This window comes from Diplotaxodon limnothrissa, linkage group LG12 (genome assembly GCF_057381915.1).
Source record: "Diplotaxodon limnothrissa isolate DT_005_m linkage group LG12, D_limnothrissa_male_GT1.1, whole genome shotgun sequence".
In the NCBI taxonomy this organism is placed as follows: domain Eukaryota; kingdom Metazoa; phylum Chordata; class Actinopteri; order Cichliformes; family Cichlidae; genus Diplotaxodon; species Diplotaxodon limnothrissa.
The window spans coordinates 27792402-27809841 of NC_140607.1; the positions used below are offsets into that span (position 1 = coordinate 27792402).

Below are 17440 nucleotides of genomic sequence, written 5' to 3' on the forward strand. Positions count from 1 at the left end.
TCCATCCATCCCTTTTCTTCCACAAATCCAATTCAGGCTGAAGCTTTTCCCAGCTGCCACAGAGCAAGGCTTTTGGTACACCCTGTACAGGTCATCAGTCTGTTGCAGGGCTAACACATAGAGACATATTCACACCTACAGGCAATTTAAAATTACCAATTAACCTGACTCCATGCATGTCTTTGGACTGTGAGAGGAAGACAGAGTGCTTACACAGAGACAGGGAGAACATACACACTCCATACAGAAAGGCTTCAGGCTGGATTTAAACCCAGGACCTTCTTGCTGTAAGGTTAACTACCGTGCCACCAGAGTACACACACCAATATTTTGTTAAAAAATTGCATTAGAGTATATTATATATAAGTTCATACACGATTAGGTAAACCTTACGTTGATATAAAAACAGTGAAAGCACTGTTTTTTCCAAACAACAAACAAGATTTTTACTGAGCAGGTATTACACAAATTTTAGACGACTTGTTTACATATACAAAAATGACAGGAGACACTGCTGATAAAGTCTCAGGGATCTTAAAAATAAAACAAAAATGTATGCCCATTTAGTCTCTGTTAGACTTTCTTTGAGCATTCTTGAGTTAATGGTACTGTAAAAAATAGAAAGTCATTATAGCTTCCTCTCTCTTTGTCTCAGGGACAACTTTAATGACCTCTCAAACTTCAGGAGGTTCCTGTCCATCCGGTATGAAAGGCTGCTGGAGAGAGCAGGAGATAATAACTTTTCTTCAAGAGGAACACTGTGATATTACTGACCTTGATGCTTGTAACCCCTGTTCCTTCATCCTGGAACACAAACCCAGTACATCAGGGTTATTGTCATCCATTCAACCTTTACATTACCTCAGTAATATACCATAACAGTATATAGGTACTCTCCCAATAGCTCAATATAAATAAATCAGAGGCTCAAAAGGTTTTGTGACTTTTTATATGGTTTCTTGATTCTCTCCAGGTGTCCATTATATAACTTTCTATCCTGGCACTCTGAAGGGTCAGGATCCATCCAGTATCCTACATTCCAGTGATCAGTTCCCAACTTTCTGACCACTCAAACATCTGGGCTCAGGCAATGAACCTTTTTTATTCTTTACTGACTTCTACAATAAAGGTAATATCTGCACATCATCCCTGAACACTTAGTTGTCAGTAGCACTTTAGAAATACTAATATTATAATATCTAAGCATCTGATTTCAATTATACTTACTCTGTAGTAGTACTTTTAACTTACCTCAATTATCTCTTGATTTACTGAGATTTCTTTGTTATCTAAGATCAAAAACTGTTTCCATTAGCAGACAGTCTAAATACTGTGCTGGTGGGAGGTCTTTTTCGTCCTTTCACTAATAACCAATTAGGACAGCTTTTAGTGTCCTTTCAGTGCTTTGTTGCCTTTTCTCTTTGTTGTCTAGCAGTTAGTTAAATTGCATTCATTTAAACAAGGAATATATAAGAAAATTAGAAAGCTGCTTAAGATTGTAGATGAACAAAGCAGAATCCTGGAATTTCAAAGTGCAGAGAAGAAAAACAAAATATAATAGTGATCAGAGTACATGGAACAAACATTAGTAATATATGTCCAAAATAATGTAATAAAAAAACCCTTCTACGTTATCTTAAATTGTATGTTTTTCATTGCTGATTTAAGATGGAATTTCTGTATTTTGTACATTTTTACAGCAATTATTATGAAACCAAGCCAAATTTACTACAGGTCACCTGCAGTGATAAAGAAACCAGCAAACATATAATGATTTTTAAACAGTAAAATTGTACAACAGAGGGAGTGGAAGTTAAACAATGATTAAAACATTGGAGAAGTTTAATCTCTGAAATCTAAATGTATGTATTTATTTTTCTTTAACTTATTAGAGGTCAAAAGATTAAGCTAGTTTGGACCTTTCTGCCGGCTCATGGTCTGTGAGAGAAAGGATGGACAGCGAGGCAGAAAACAGCAGTCTCTGTGCATGAATCTGTTGTTGACTTTTAAGCAATCGTGAAGTTCAAATCTGGGATGTTTTTGTGTTAGAGCCCCACCTAGTGACGTGAGGTGAAGACTGCACTGAGAGTGAGCCACCGCTAGCAACTCATTAACAGAAATCTTATAACCACGTGTTGTTAAAATTATGTCTTTTAGGAGGTTTCTGCCATATCATTATTAACGTTATTGCTGTTAGGAATACCTGTAACATTTTTCGTTCTCTGTTAATAAGCATGAAGTTTCTTTTACGTCATAAGGATTATTTTGCTACTTTGTTTTTACTCTGGTATATTTCAGAGAGATATTATTATTGGCGTTATGAACAATTGGCCATGGCTTGGATACTTATCAGTAAAGAATAGAAGTTTCGTCCTCCAGGGTAAAGGCATCCAAAGTGTAGAACAGCACAAAAAATATAAAGAGCTTTATTAAATTTGCAGCGTTTGATTTGGTGTTGATTAGTTATTTATTTATTAAGCTGCATTACACATTGTTTTTTATTTTGTGTTTGTTGAAAAAAATGGTAAAAAATAAAGGTAAAAATGAAGCAACACCCACTGGACACTTCATTAATTACACTTTGCTAGTACTAGATTGGACCCCCTTTTGAGACGACTTTAGCTTTGTGGCATGGTGCATTAACCTGCTGGAAGAAGTCATTATAAGGTGGGTGCACTTTAGGCATAAAAGGATAGACGTGGTAAGCAACAATACTCAGATAGGCTGTGGTGCTTGGATGATGCTTAATTTGTTTTAAGGGGCCCAAAGTGTACCAAGAAAATATCCCCCACACTGTGACACAACCAGTACCAGCCTGAACTGATGATACAAGTCAGACTGGAACCATGCTTTCATGCTGTTCATACCAAATTCTGACACTACCATCTGAATGCCATTAAGAAATAAAGGTTCATCAGACCAGGCAACGTATTTTAAACCACTTTTCATCCAATTTTGGAGGGCCTGGGTGAATTTCAGCCTCAGTTTCCTGCTGTTACCTGAGAGCAGTGGCAGCTGCAGTGGTCCTCAGATGCTGTGGCCCATTTGCTTCAAGGTTCAGTATGTTACCTTGGTTTTAATGAGTGATTATATAAAATGAAAAATAGGACCATTGTGCACAATGGTTACTCCTTTAAAGTATTTTAATTGTGGTGCTCTATTTTCTCCCATAGTGAGTTTGGTTTGGACTTTTTTTAATTTTTATTTAATGCCATGTTTTGTCCATCAGCCGCCACGGGGGCGCAATTAAATTTTTAGAAGGCACTATTCTTATAATCGACGAATCCAATTGGCTCAACTTTTACAGTTTGATTGGTCAGTCTTGACAGCGTGGGCGTGGTTAGGTGTCAATGTTTTTGTGGCTCGCTCCGTGTATGTAACCGCACCAAGGACTCTGCAATGTGATTTCCTGACATTGATTTGTTTTCGTATCATTTAACACGCCGTCTTCACCGCATGATGTACCAGCTTTCGACATGGGGGATCACTAGAAGGTGAAAGACGGAAGTAACCGAGGAAAAAGCCGGAATGGCAGGCGCCTTTGGCTTTAAAGGCTGCCAGAAAATTCGAGGACCTCAGATTAGAAATCTGCTTGAGGCGAAGGACTTCTTTCTCTTCGACTGCGACGGGGTCATATGGCACGGAGAGAACGCGATAACGGGCGCCGCGAAGGTGGTGAGCTCGCTGATCCGGCGCGGCAAAAACGTGGTGTTCGTCACCAACAATTGCACCAGGCCGCGGGAGAATTATGTGCACAAGTTCTACCGGCTGGGCTTTACCGACGTGATGCTGGAGCAGATCTTTAGCTCGTCGTACTGCTCGGCTCTCTACTTGAGAGACGTCGTCAAGGTCCCTGGCCAGGTGTTTGTCATCGGCTGCGACGGACTGCGCAGAGAGCTGCAAGAGGCAGGCATCCCCTGCGTGGAGGAGGCGGATGATCCGGACGCCACCATCTACGACTGCGCCCTGGCTCCGGACGTCAAGGCAGTGCTGGTTGGACATGATGACAAACTGACTTTTCTGAAACTGGCCAAAGCCTCCTGCTACCTGAAGGACCCGGAGTGTCTGTTCCTGGCCACCGACAACGACCCCTGGCACCCTCTGTCAGGTGGAAGGATACTACCAGGTATAATGGGGATGAGGTTTAATTACCACATAGTGTTGCTCATTCACGTCACGTTAAGATATTCGTTTTTCTGCCAGACATGGATAGATTGCTAAAATGGCTTAGCGGTCAAGGGACCAGGATGTCAAGAGGTCAGAGGGCCCTAAAATTACTTATTCTGCAAAAATAGCTGGGCTTGTGCATCACAGGTTTCTTTTCACATGTTCATTAGCATGAATACGCAGTGTCAGGACAGGTCTGCAGAGAACAAATGGCTAAAACAACAAGAGCTCCGGCTTGTTGCGTTATTTAAACTTTTTTTGTTCACTGCACCACTCTTCAGGGGCCCACCACTGCACAGATACACACAGAATGCACCTGGAAGCTTCACTGCAGTATAACTAACCCACAACCTGAGGCACAGCTACCTCCTGGCCTCAGGCTTGTATCAGTTCATCATAACTAGTTTGCAGAGTTTTAAGATAAGGTAGTAATTGAGTTACCCAGAGACCATAGGGTAAAAGATGCTGGTTCAACTCAAGCTCAGGGCTCTGGTGCATGTCATCAGTCCTCTCTGCCCTCATTTCCTCCTGATATGTTTAAGATTTAAAAAAAAAAAAAAAAAAAAGCCCCAAAAAACATGTGAGAGCAGTTGTCAGTTTAGCTCACTCAGTAATCCATTTTAGATTCCACAAATCTGAAGGGTGATTTTTTTTTTTCTTTCTCCAAAACAAGTGGCCCTCTGGAAAATATTTATGGCTTGTACCTACTGACTGAGCAGCTTATATGAGATTCGCAGAACTATTAATAGCATGCAGCTGGAAATGAAAGTGGTTGGTGGTGATTCAGTCATCTTTACTCCGCCTCTCCCCCTGCAGGTTCTGGCTCCCTCACAGCAGCCTTGGAGGTGGCCTCAGGACGCAAGGCCACTGTGATCGGAAAGCCCAGCCGCTTCATGTTCGAATGCATCTCCAGTCAGTTCAGAGGGGTGGATCCCGCCCAGTGCCTGATGGTCGGGGACCGCCTCGAGACGGACATGCTGTTCGGGTCCAACTGCGGCCTCGACACCATGCTCACTCTCACTGGTGTGTCTCAGATTGAGGAGGCCCAGGAGTACAGGAATAGTGACCAAACCACCAACCACAGCTTGGTGCCCGACTACGTGGTGGACACCATTGCTGATTTCTTACCGGCTTTTGAGGAACTGGACGAACAGAGCAACTGAAGAGTCTGTCTCCTGTACAGAGCACAGATTGCTTCAAGTGCAATGTTGAGTCTTTAGTTTCTTAATAAATAAGAAGGCGCTGTTTATGTTGTGACCAAGACTGATTTAGGGCAAATCATTTCCATAATCACAGTAATCCAGTGCATACCTCAGTGTTTCTTCAAGTGTTGTGCTCATTTTGTGACTTGACAGTTTCTGTAGCTTTATGTGTTTATAATAATCTATGAATATACTGCAGTTTTGTGTTCACACAGATCATACCGTGTTTGATATTGAGTTTTAAACATCCAGAGGTATTTTTGTAAAGCAATGAATTGTTCTGAATTCATGTGTTTAGAAGCTGGCTGTTTAAAGTTTGTTGCCAAACAGGAGACATGTACTTACTAATGCTGAATTATCTTCAAGTGTGCTTGCCTAGGTGTCACTTCTAATTATAATCACAAGAAGATAAAAAAAAACTAACAGTGTGAGCTTTTCTCAGCTCTGGTAGAGACTAAGCTGACAATCTGCCAGGCAGACAGGTAAAGTGTTCATTCACTTCCGGCCTTTCTGTCATTTCTGTGCTACTTGTGCCAATATTCATCGGAGTAAACGGCTGAAACTCATAGCTAGAAAGCCAATAATGGTTGCCTATCATACTGCACTGTTGTGAACTTTCAGTGTTATTAATGTTTACTATATAGAGCATGCCAGCAATGGTAACAATAAATACCTTAAATTAATTTTTTCTTGAAAAGAGTGGTGGCCTGTTACTAGAATTCCCTTTATGTCTGCTTGTTTAGAATCTGCACAATCAAATTCCAACAATAAAATAATCCAACATTATTTTAATCATTTAAATCCAGCCGTTCACATGAACTCAATGTACTTTCATGCAGCATGGTTGCCTCAACTACCTCACCAGCCTTTTAGCTCCAAAAACCATCAGTTCAAGTGCAGCGAGAGACATGGAAAGTCCAACTTCCTTCTGTATACTAGAGCCTCCTGCTTGGATTTTAGTCAGCATGTAAAATTAGATAAATTGGACGAATAAAAAAGATGAGTTGATGATTTTGTTTTTAAACTAAAATTGATTAAAAACAAATCTTTGAGAAAAATATGCAATGCCAGGTGAATAAAGACAAACCAAGGAGCTAGTGTGCCTTTGCAGCGTGTTTTACAGTGAACATCTGTTTGTATGGAGTTCATATACACTTAAACAACTAATAATCAACATATATACATTTTAACAGGATCCATCTAATATTTTATTCTACATGTGGCATCGGGTTCTCTTGTGCTGAGGAACAGGATTAAAGACATACTGATCTTCAACATATAAGGACTTTGGCTGCAGTGATGGCGTCACTTCATGTCACTCTGGTCCACCGCGCTGTGGCAAAGAAATGATATAGAATACAAATAAACACAAATACCAGCCAAAATATATACTTAAATACTCAAAACTTTCAGATTCTACTTGCAGTTTCTATAGCTAGTTATGCACCAGCAACAAGTTACAGTAAGTTTTCCTAAGTTCTCAATCAGTCCATACACTTAACCTTTGTACTTTTGAATCCTACTGCTATGAGTTTATGATCAGTCAAAGGTGGGTCATATACTGTTGCCAACTTTGCTTGACATTTGACATTTTTCCATCTCTTTTGTTATTCCACTCTGCTCAATTTTAAAGAACCAAGTAGTTCTGTGTAAAAACTCTGGGTACAGTTAAGATAGCCTCACCTGGATGTAATCCATCTCATCTGCTGTTAACGGTCTCCTGCGGTACCTTGCAGGAAGTAGCTGAATAGAGGCCAGTGTGTCTGGCGTGCCTGGGATTGGTGTTAAAGGTGCATGCGGTCTTGATAACTGAGGCGATGCTGCAGCTGAAGTGGGAGCATTATGTTGAGGAAGGTTTAGTGCTAATGTTTTCAATGCCTCCTGGGCTTGAGGACGAAAAGAAAAAGAGTAACGTAATGAAATAATCACCAGGGAAGGCATTGTTAACGATTATATTTCTGATAAATGTGAACCTAAAAGAACACGTTCTTTCAGCTGGGAAAAACAAAGGCTCACCATTAGGTCTGGGCAGGCCTTGTCTTTTGGGGAATTTGATCAGGGGAGTATGAGGCCGTATTGCCTGAGAAAACAAAATCAAACAGCAGTCAGTTAAAGGGTAGGCATCCTGACATGACAACAAATTGACAGTAGTTTTTTTTGTCTCCCACACGTGCTAAAACAGAGTGAATGAGCTTTAAAACAAACACAGCTGCTAGAAAAATATGATGAACAACACTAGGGTGAATTAAATTTTTTATTTATGTATGGTATGACTTGTGACAGTATTTTTGTAAAATCAGGCGCTCAACGTTAAGTTAATGTAGCCTTCTAACAGCAGTTGATAGGAATATACCACAAAACATACAACAGAGCAAACATTATACAAAATACAAGTGCATCTAACACAGTGGTTCCCAAAGTGTTTTTTTGCTGGGCCCCCCTTTGTTTTACAAGAAAAATGTTTGCGCCCCCCCCCACAAACATATCCTCCAACCATACACACCCATATTTTGTTTTCAAACTCCATTGCGGTTTATTTCACACCTCAATCAATTAGTAAACAAATAGGCAAATACAAGTAATCTGCAATAAATTACAGGTAGTAATAAAATAATCTCCAAACTCTTACGCTACGTCCACACCTACACTGGTATTTTTGAAAATGCAGCTGTTTCTATGCGTTTGGACCTATTCGTCCACACGTAAACGGTGCTTCGAATCACCGAAAATCTCTGTTTTCAGTGATTCGAAAATCTCCGCCTCTGCCTATGGTGTGATTATTTTACGTGTGGTTGTTTTTTTCCTGTGTAATAATATTCAACATTGCTATCAATACATTTCTCAAAAAATTCCTCTCTGTGCAAAATGGGTTCAAAAACATAAACAACTTTGAGATACTGTTAGTCCGTGATTTGAACCAGGGAAACAAATCGTGGCAGGATCGCTCTAACTTTACTGTATAAAGAGTTAATATCTCCAAAATGTCAGGAGTAGTTATTTATTACAAGAAGTGTTTGTGAACTAAAAATCAAGAATGTGGGATACTGTTTGTCCGTGATTTGAAGAGCCCAGCACGTGCTCCCAACGCAAGGGAAACTAATTCTGTCGCAGAGACCTACCTCGGCACTTGTGCAGGTGAAGCCAAAGGCAGGGCTCTTGGAATGAAGTTGGTTTGGAAACATATTTGGCGATGCTTCATCTCCTGCTTTGCATTTGTGTTGGAGCCCCATCAAAAACCTGTCAATTATGCTAGCAGTGTCCAAGCGTTCTTTTTTTCTTTTCATACCGCGCCCCCCCCTGCAATGGCTCAGCGCCCCCCTCAGGAGGCAGGCCCCACACTTTGGGAACCTCTGATCTAACAGATCAACCCATTAAAGTAGTGTAGTGTATCAGTATGCCCATCTTTTAAGTGCTTTTTGGTACAAACAACAGTCTATAGTGACAGAGTCTCAGTTGTTTGTTATAATCAGACAAATTAGCATTACAGTAACAATGACAATAATAATAACAATAAATGGATATATTATAAATGTAAATAATATAATAATCAAATACTTTGTTAAGATACCTTCACAGGAAATCATTATGGATTCTGCCTATAGTTTTGTCTTCAACAAGTCAAATATAACTAAACTGTGTTGAGGTCAAATGACTGACTTGTCCACAGCAGTTTATTTTGCGACATGGTTTGGTTATCTGTGCACTCGTACTGTGAACTGCTGTCCAGTCAACAACAGCATAAAGCTGATTTTCTGCCTCATGGCACTGGATTTCATGATTGAGTGCCACTGAGTCTCAGTACCTGTGTTTCATGTGTCTCTTCTCTTTAGTGTTATCTGGCCTTTCTGTTCTCCACAGTGGCAAATGATTTGGACTTTGGAGTGAACCCTCTGTACAGGCTCTAGATGTTGGATGTTGTGAAGAGGTTTTTCCTCACCGTTAACAAATCATCCACCTCGTCCATACAAGTCAAGACCTTACTCATGTTGCTAACAGTTTATTGTGCCGAATCATTGACTTAGTCTGGATTTGTTTTGTTTCTGCAGATGGTAAGGGTGGCCTGCTTCCCTTGCACTGAGAGCTCCTTTGACAGCAAGTTGCAGGTTCACAACAACAACTTTGAAACTTTTTAAGTTTCACACATGAACTCAACTCTGAACTTTTTTAATTTATGAATAAATTAAAAAGGTATAGTCCACACTTGTCCAAGAAACAGCTTTTGAATGAACTGCGCAGTTACTTATGATTGTTATATATGTTATATAACTATAACTCCAATCTGTGAAAGATATTTCCTGACATCGGGAGTTAGGCATTTTAGCGGCCTAACTGCAGCTAAAATGCAGTAATTCTGATCCGCATTAGTTATGAAAGAACAGACAAGCAGTCATCACAAACGTACTGTTACAAACATTTATTCGGTACAAAGAGCATAAATTTAGTGGCTAAATGCAAATTAAAATTTTGTAGAGACTATTTCTGTTTTCCTGACATCACAGATCGCTCATATCCTCCAGTAATTGAAAAACGATTAAAATTAGTCTATTAGTAGGAAATAAGCACTGCTGGTACAGTTCCTTAATACTCTGCTGGGCTACTGTGGTACAAAGATCTGTCTTTAACCGACATATAGGCCTCCCTGTGAACCGTTTTATGCTATACTCAGCCATAGGAAGACTGACAACTAAAACAACTAATATTACACCTACCTTAAGTTTTAATTAATTGATTAAAAGGCCGCTCTCACAACGTGACTAAACGATATTGATGTGTCCTGTGCGGTTTATGAACAAGGGCACTACCAAGGGTATGACGGGTCTTTGCCACCTCAAGAGGCCGCACGATATAAAGTAGTTTACTGTTCGGAACAGCGGGAAAAGCAGCGTTTTACTTTATAAGCTCTAAATCAGGAGGCAACACAAACAAACCCGGAGAAATTAACATTTAAGTAGTTAACGTTACCTGAACAACTCGAGCGACGGGAGCTGCCATTTTGGAGCTGACTTTACTCCCCATGACGACCTCTCGGGTTTACTTCCGGTTTGAAGCTGCAGAAAGAAAGAAAAACACGCAAAAACACCACATGATGGCGCTATCGACGGCGAGCCCGTAAGACAGAAAGGGTTCAGCGAATGACATTATAACAACGGTGCAGGAGGTAATGTGAAAGTCATAGTAGACAAATAGCAATACATGTTTGTGGGAAGAGTGTTTAATTTTTAGGTAAGATTTGGTCGTTAACATACATTTTGAGTGGAAGGTTGAAGTGCATTAGCGATAAATGCACTGTTATCATGCTACACCTTACCTCTAGCTGTGTCTTTAACCCTCTGTCTATGATAGCAGGTGGCCGGTAGATGTGTTGTCAGCGACTGTCCTGTTAGGTCAGGCTATGTTACAGTCTTCGTTAGCCGTCTCCTGTAAAAAAACATGAAAAACTGTATCACTAAAAACCTCCAGCCCGCTCTAAAGTAAAATTATCCGATTTCTGATAAGGCCCAGAACACCATTACTGTTGTCAAAGCGACAAAATTGATTGAATATTGTCGTATGATAAGGGAAATGTCAACACAAGGCTCCTGTTAGGTAACGGGAAAAATATCTATCTTTAATTTCACACTCCCTTGAAGAAAACGGATAACCTCGTCACGTGGGCTGTGCTCGCTCAATCACAAGCGAGATAAGGAACAGAGCTCTTTTATTTGTGAAAATATGTCACCAGGAGCAATATCGCGTTTTCCTTCGTGCCGCGTTGCACATACTGTAGTATTTGTAGTATAATATCTATATAAAAGCCAGATTACACAGCAATTAGGTTATTAATATTGCTGTTCCTTAATAGTTGGTGCTCATAAGAGAGGAAAACCCAGCACATATTGGGTATCTGACTTTTTTTTCCTCTCTTCTCATAGTTTATATGTCTCAGCAGTTCTCTTAGTAAAACGTATTAACATCTTTCATTACAGGCCTTCTGGAAAACAATGTGCAAATGCTTTTAAAACCACAGGCATCTGGTTTAGAATGCAGACACTGTCAGATCCTATTTTCCAATTAAGCTTTGTCAAATTAATTAATGGGAAAGATGAGAACAGTTTAATGATGGGTAATAAACACCATGTCCAACCATGAGACCAAGAAGTTTCCAGTCCTTTCTGGTATGTTCTAAAGTCATCTTGTGCTTACTGTAGACATATACTCAGGTGTTATGTTGGTAAACATTAACTATGCTTTGAGTAACAGGCCTACAGTTAATCAGAGAGTTCAACTGAGTTCACTGTTTATTCTCATTGCAGGAATAAACCATAGATAGCATAAATCTCACTAATTTTAGCCTTATTATTTAATGACAGGTCTTATAGCATTGAACAATGACTCTGTTATAACACTTTTAACTCTGCTTTGCAGATTATTTGTGGATGCATAGACACAAGTAGTAGACACAGAATATATGTGTACACCGCCCATCATCAGAAAGAAACTGAGAAGAAACAAACGATTTGTATTTTATCTTTTTTATTAGATATTAAACTAAGTGGTCCAGGGTCGGAGAAACCAAACTGGTCACTTTTACTGGGTTTACTGGGTCAGCTCCCACTTTTGAGACGCTGTGGCCCCAGTTTTACAGTCTAAAGATACACATAACAGTGCTAATGTCATGACAACTGACACTATGTTTGTTAGATGAAGCACTGTATATAGATACTATGGACTGCTGCACATCAGTAGCTCTGTACACAGCTGTCGGCTGCTGAGTCTGAAACAGACTGACTCAGTGGGTTTTTGATTTGTCGAACAGCTGTTCGAGTTCTTCTTTAGAGGTTGCCTCTTTCTGCTGCATCAGATCAGCATGGCCCTTGGTAACACCCCAAGAATCAGGGACAGACATGGAGGGACACTGGGGACGACCGGAGGCTGGCTTCAGGTTCTCCCAGTAATCACGTCGGGCTCTAAAAGTCAACAGACATAAAAAAAACAAGAGTGATTACTGGTAGTAAACAGCGAATATGTCATATTTCACAAAGTATTTTTAAGTATTAGAATTAATAGTTGCTTCTGTTCTGACCTGGCTCTAACCCAAGGCTTGGTGTGCATTTCCAGACCAGCACCCCAGGAGCCATGTTTCTCTGATGCACTTGGAAGGAAGCCTCTCTCAGGTGCCAGTTCCTCTGCTATAGCCCTAATGTGATAAGCCTCAAAGCCACAGCAGCCACCGATGAAGCGAATGCCAGCATTGTAAGCTTCTCTGGCATACTTGTGCATGTCCCAGCGAGTCAGAATCCTGGGCTCCAGGCCTGAAAGAGAAAAAAAACATTTTTTTTATGCACATTTAAATTACAGTTTTGTAGTTTGTGGTGAAAGTTTGCTGTTCTGTGTTGGCTGGCTGAACTTTCTGCAATGCAGTGTAGCATATTCACCAGCAGAGGGCATATATAAGGACAGTGCGTATCCAGAACAGTTGGAATGGCAGATTTATAATACAAGACAGTATCTCGTTACCGAAGGGGAACTCTGGCAGGTCGATAAATCCCTGGCAGTTGCAGTCAGGAGTGTGGTATGCCAGCGGCTGAACCATGTAGTGAGCCTTCAGACCAGCCTTCTCCACTCCCTCCTTCATCTGCTTCACGGTCTCCACACAGGTCATGGGGTCAAAGTGACAGTTGACTCCCACAATCTGGGCACCTGTAGAACAAAATACACCACATGCAGTAACATGAACTGTGTGTGAGAGTGTAAGAAAATACATGGCTGACACCTAATCAACTGTGGTTTGCAGTTGTGGGTATAAGGTCTTTGAATGTATTTGTGTTTAGTGGGAACATTTTTGTGCATGTTACTGAATAAAATAACTATTGGCCACTGTTTTGGCCTGTACAGGCTCATCCCAGAAAAAAAAGGAAATCCTAACAGAAGAAAACCAATTACAGGTATCATATGCCATTTTTATTCCTTATAAATTAGTTACACTATGGTGGCACAGATGCTGAAGTTTTGTTCATTTTTACTGTCCAATAAATTGCTGTCGGACCAATAGTCACTCACTCTTGTAGTAGAAATACACCAAGTGACCTCACATGAATGTAAAGGTATATAAACCTCAGTTGATAAGAAGTCTTGAACTTTTTAGTGTCTGATAAGGCTCACAGGGAGACAGTCTGTAATTCTTTTCTGCTGAAACAACATAAAAATTGACAAAGATAACTGTACTCACCGGCTTTGACCAGCCTGACTGCACACTCTCCAGGTGAGACACCGTGCATGTCCCCCTTTGGTCCAATACACAGAGAAGCAGCCACAGGCTTCCCTGTCTCCTTCATCACCTCCACAGCCCACACGGCCTCTTCAACATGCTCAAAGTACTAAAGGACAAAAGCATTAAGCTCAAACAAAACTTCTCTCAGCAAGTAAGAAACACTCAAAACTGGTTCAATGGCAGTTTTACACCTTTGGAATCCTCCAGAAAAAGTTTTTAAAAAATGCCAAAGCGTTCGGTGTAGCTACCTCAGCAATCAGGAAGTCCACATTTTTCTTGATGAACACATCCAACTGTTTTCTGAAGATGGCCTTCACATCTGCCTTGCTCTTGCAGCTCAGGTAAGATGGAGTTTGGGACACTCCTCCAGCAACAAGAGCATCACCCTCATTGGCAACCTCACGGGCTAAATCACAGGCAGCCTCATTGATCTGAGCTCCCTGTAGAATGAAGCAAAAAAAAACAAAAACCCAACTAATAATCAAAGAGACTCTTCAAATACACATTTAAAATATTTTTGTTTTGATAAAGAATGAAACTTGCTGTAATTTCCCTTTTAACTTACAGTCAGTTTGAGGTTGTTGCCTCTGTTCTCAAGTTTGTCATCACTGGCGTAGAATGTAAAGGTCTGCATAACGTTGGACCCGGCTCTCAGGAACTCTCTGTGCAGCTGTCGCACTGAAAATCATCAAGTGGTTGCATCATAGGACAAACGCTGTGCCAAAGCAATCTAAAATGTAACATACACTGCCAGGTATTTACAGGCAGACCCAGCAATGGATAATGGAAATCCCATTTTAAGATGTAACGGAGTGGCAGTTTTGGTACAGCAGTATGTTCTTACCTGCATCAGGGTACTGTACAGAAGCTTCAGGCGTCCATGGTCCGGCCTTTACGTACCCCCTCTTCTCCAGAGCAAACACAAATCCTCCATCACCAATCACCACCTCACCAGCATTGAGACGTTCAAGGATGCCCTGTGGAAACAGAGGGATCCACGGAGAAGCTTAACCTGTGCTCAGTGGATCATTTTGCAAATATTACTGTGGAGCCAGTAAAGCCAAAGAAATTGCAAACTTGTAATCGATATCAGCTTATACACAGTTAAATCAATTGTCTGGCCTTGTGGATTGCAGATTCCTACATCCTGTACCACATCTGTCTTCCCACGCTGAAAGTTTGTTTTTAAAGGTTTGTTCCTTTAAAAAGCTCAAAAAAATCCTGTAAGAGTTGCAAAAATCAAAATCAAATAATATTTTGAAGTAAGTCTTGTTATTTTTAATCTACAGGAAAAAGTCAAAACCTAGGATAATATCAAAGGAGACTGCAAGTGAACTGAGCAAACACATTGAGTGTTCCTAATATAAGATGAATGCTTAATGAAGAAAATGTTTTTTTATAATCCACATTTTATGAAATCTTATTTTTAAATGGCAAAAAATCCAAACTATCTCATTAACTATGTGCTACTTTGCATAAATCCCTGCTACAGATTGAATAAACACCTAACTGTGTGTTTTGCACACATCTTTAGTCTAGCAATAGAAGCAAAATTGGCTAAAATATTAAAACTGACCAGTGGATAATATAAATATAAACATGCTTGCAGTGTGACACTCTAAGATTTTTTTAAGCTACCATTATTCCGTATACAAATTAAAAATGGAATAAATAAAATGAGCTTCATTGGTCTTTCTGTATGCCTAATAGCATCAAGAAGGTTCAGTGGTCTGAGAAATGACCTGATGTTCTACACAGAATACACACCACTCAAAAAGACTACCATAAACATGCAGTATGATACCCCAGCCTCACAACCTTTCACCCACATTTAACTTACAGCGTGAGATGGGAGCAGAAATCTCAGACAGAAATACTAACCCCACCGTGGATCATTATGATTGCTATAATAATTTCACAAAACTAACTTTTCACAGCATAACCCTACCTCTGGACAAAAAAGTCTGCACATACCTTTTTTGCTGGTGCCATAATTTCACAGCTGTGTGGACCCCTGACTGCTCAGACCTCGAGATGCTGAAGTGACAGTAGAGTGGGGCAGAGGGCCAGATTAAATCTCTCTGAAGAAGGGGAGTGTTCTAAGTAAGAGCTGCTCTGATTGGCAAGGGAAAGGTTATGCAACTCTTTGAATGAGAGTATTGTGAATGTGCGATACTAGTTTGGTCCGGATTAGATGGTTCTTGGTGTTGTTGTTGGATTCCCTCCCAGTTTTTGGCCTTTTGTTTTCAACCTGATAGCAGGCAGGCATTAAAAGAAAAACAAAAAAAACAGTCAAACACTAGATCACTTCACATATGTCTGCATGGGTGAAATTTGTAACAGACATTTTTGAGTAGTTTGATTTGTTGCAGCAGTCCAAGCACATGCTTCACAAAAACAACACGAAGCCATAAAGTGAAGTAAAAAACTCAGGCCTATTGTTTTGGGGGTTTTACAGTTTAACACTCTACAGTCGGAGCACTGCTGTTACAAGTGCTTTTCATCGTCTAACTGAACTGGGAAAGACCACACACTTATGCATGTCCCAGCGGGTTAGGATTCTGGGTTCTAGGGCTGAGAGGATAGGGGATAAGAGGATATGAAATGATGGCCACTGCAAGATAGCCTGCTTTTTTCTTTTTTAAATATGCACAAAAAATATTTTACCGAAGGGGAACTCTGGCAGATCAATGAATCCCTGGCAGTTGCAGTCAGGAGTGTGGAATGCCAGCGGCTGAACCATGTAGTGAGCCTTCAGACCAGCCTTCTCCACTCCCTCTTTCATCAACTTCACGGTCTCCACGCAGGTCATGGGGTCAAAGTGGCAGTTGACTCCCACAATCTGGGCACCTGCAAAACAAGGGGGGGATTTGATTATTTTTGCCTTTAAGTAAAAGGAAGAAAAAGAAAACATATGACTATAAATTTGCGTACCAGCCTTCACCAGCCTGACTGCACACTCTCCAGGTGAGACACCATGCATGTCTCCCTTTGGTCCAATGCACAGAGAAGCAGCTACAGGCTTTCATTTTTCAGGCTACATTTTTAAAAATAATGACAAAGAACACACAAAGATGGTTCCATATATAATGTACTGTGGTTGAGAAATTAGTTATCTCTGTGTGCAATGACAATTTTATGAATCTGTAAGTATTGCTGTTTAAGTACAAAGGTGTAAAGATAAAAAGCAATTTTTAGCTTGAGATTCTCCAGCACTGAGTGCTCCAGTCTGGATATTTCACAGACCACATGCTCACACATGCATGAAACATGCACTGGCAACATTTCCTTTACAGCACCACAGTCCACTAACCAGCTCTGCATATTGCACTTGGTGTGTAAAACAACACACAGTGGAGCATAGTGTGCAGAGGGTTTATTTTACCTTCTTCACAGGTGCCATGTTCCCCGTTCTAGCTGCAGCACAAAGCACTTTGTAACAGCGAACCCCTCTTTAGGCCTGAAGAGTACCTGAGATCCCTGCGTCGCTCTTTTTATACTGTTGCAGGTCCAGGACGACTTTAAGTTTGAACCAAATTCATGCCAAATTGCCCCATGTTTGTTTGGAAATTGCATAACAAAGTCAACAATTAACTGGGTTGAGTAAAACAGGGAAAGAGAATGAAAGGGAAATCTGCCTGTGTAATGATTGTAGCAGCAGGCTAAACCTTCACATTAACTCACTCCCGTTTGTCCCAAGCATTTTTTTTTGTTCATGTTTTTATTTTTCTATTTTTTTGCTTTTATTTTCCGCAGACCGCAGAGATTGCCTTATCACGTAAGCTCGAGAGCATATGCCTATACTTCTGCTTTTGACATT

The 17440-nt window shown here is 40.5% G+C and overlaps 4 protein-coding genes across 4 annotated transcripts; 1 reads left to right on the forward strand and 3 right to left on the reverse strand.

Moving 5' to 3' along the window:
• The first annotated feature begins 3371 nt into the window (after window positions 1-3371).
• On the forward strand, window positions 3372-5522 carry pdxp (pyridoxal (pyridoxine, vitamin B6) phosphatase). Its single transcript, XM_085368471.1, has 2 exons — window positions 3372-4126; window positions 4984-5522. Exons 1-2 carry the CDS (start codon window positions 3529-3531, stop codon window positions 5328-5330), a joined length of 945 nt encoding a protein of 314 aa, XP_085224597.1. The 5' UTR covers window positions 3372-3528; the 3' UTR covers window positions 5331-5522.
• A 631-nt stretch (window positions 5523-6153) lies between these two features.
• Window positions 6154-10954, reverse strand: kgd4 (alpha-ketoglutarate dehydrogenase subunit 4). The gene is made up of 5 exons (XM_085368472.1): window positions 10678-10954; window positions 10332-10417; window positions 7386-7449; window positions 7053-7255; window positions 6154-6702 (listed from the first exon to the last, which is right to left on the reverse strand). Exons 2-5 carry the CDS (start codon window positions 10383-10385, stop codon window positions 6685-6687), a joined length of 339 nt encoding a protein of 112 aa, XP_085224598.1. The 5' UTR covers window positions 10386-10417; window positions 10678-10954; the 3' UTR covers window positions 6154-6684.
• A 911-nt stretch (window positions 10955-11865) lies between these two features.
• Window positions 11866-15684, reverse strand: LOC146621473 (betaine--homocysteine S-methyltransferase 1-like). The gene is made up of 8 exons (XM_085367421.1): window positions 15595-15684; window positions 14465-14597; window positions 14186-14298; window positions 13869-14060; window positions 13579-13726; window positions 12867-13049; window positions 12433-12661; window positions 11866-12316 (listed from the first exon to the last, which is right to left on the reverse strand). The coding sequence occupies exons 1-8, from the start codon at window positions 15610-15612 to the stop codon at window positions 12139-12141; spliced, it is 1194 nt and encodes a 397-aa protein (XP_085223547.1). The 5' UTR covers window positions 15613-15684; the 3' UTR covers window positions 11866-12138.
• A 113-nt stretch (window positions 15685-15797) lies between these two features.
• LOC146621474 (betaine--homocysteine S-methyltransferase 1-like) lies at window positions 15798-17096 on the reverse strand. Its single transcript, XM_085367422.1, has 4 exons — window positions 17006-17096; window positions 16555-16657; window positions 16288-16470; window positions 15798-15871 (listed from the first exon to the last, which is right to left on the reverse strand). The coding sequence occupies exons 2-4, from the start codon at window positions 16601-16603 to the stop codon at window positions 15867-15869; spliced, it is 237 nt and encodes a 78-aa protein (XP_085223548.1). The 5' UTR covers window positions 16604-16657; window positions 17006-17096; the 3' UTR covers window positions 15798-15866.
• Window positions 17097-17440: the final 344 nt, after the last annotated feature.

What these genes read in the sequence shown, in the direction of transcription:
- pdxp (XM_085368471.1), top strand. Translation starts at nt 3,529, where the DNA reads ATGGCAGGCGCCTTTGGCTTTAAAGGCTGCCAGAAAATTCGAGGACCT. An exon ending in AGGTGGAAGGATACTACCAG is followed by an intron (nt 4,127 to 4,983) that starts GTATAATGGGGA and finishes CTCCCCCTGCAG; the next exon opens with GTTCTGGCTCCCTCACAGCA.
- kgd4 (XM_085368472.1), bottom strand. Translation starts at nt 10,385, where the DNA reads ATGGGGAGTAAAGTCAGCTCCAAAATGGCAGCTCCCGTCGCTCGAGTT. An exon ending in CCGTCGCTCGAGTTGTTCAG is followed by an intron (nt 7,450 to 10,331) that starts GTAACGTTAACT and finishes TTGTTTTCTCAG; the next exon opens with GCAATACGGCCTCATACTCC. An exon ending in AGGCCTGCCCAGACCTAATG is followed by an intron (nt 7,256 to 7,385) that starts GTGAGCCTTTGT and finishes TTCGTCCTCAAG; the next exon opens with CCCAGGAGGCATTGAAAACA.
- LOC146621473 (XM_085367421.1), bottom strand. An exon ending in TGTACAGTACCCTGATGCAG is followed by an intron (nt 14,299 to 14,464) that starts GTAAGAACATAC and finishes GATGATTTTCAG; the next exon opens with TGCGACAGCTGCACAGAGAG. An exon ending in TGGACTTCCTGATTGCTGAG is followed by an intron (nt 13,727 to 13,868) that starts GTAGCTACACCG and finishes TTTGTCCTTTAG; the next exon opens with TACTTTGAGCATGTTGAAGA.
- LOC146621474 (XM_085367422.1), bottom strand. Translation starts at nt 16,603, where the DNA reads ATGCATGGTGTCTCACCTGGAGAGTGTGCAGTCAGGCTGGTGAAGGCT. An exon ending in AGTCAGGCTGGTGAAGGCTG is followed by an intron (nt 16,471 to 16,554) that starts GTACGCAAATTT and finishes CTTGTTTTGCAG; the next exon opens with GTGCCCAGATTGTGGGAGTC.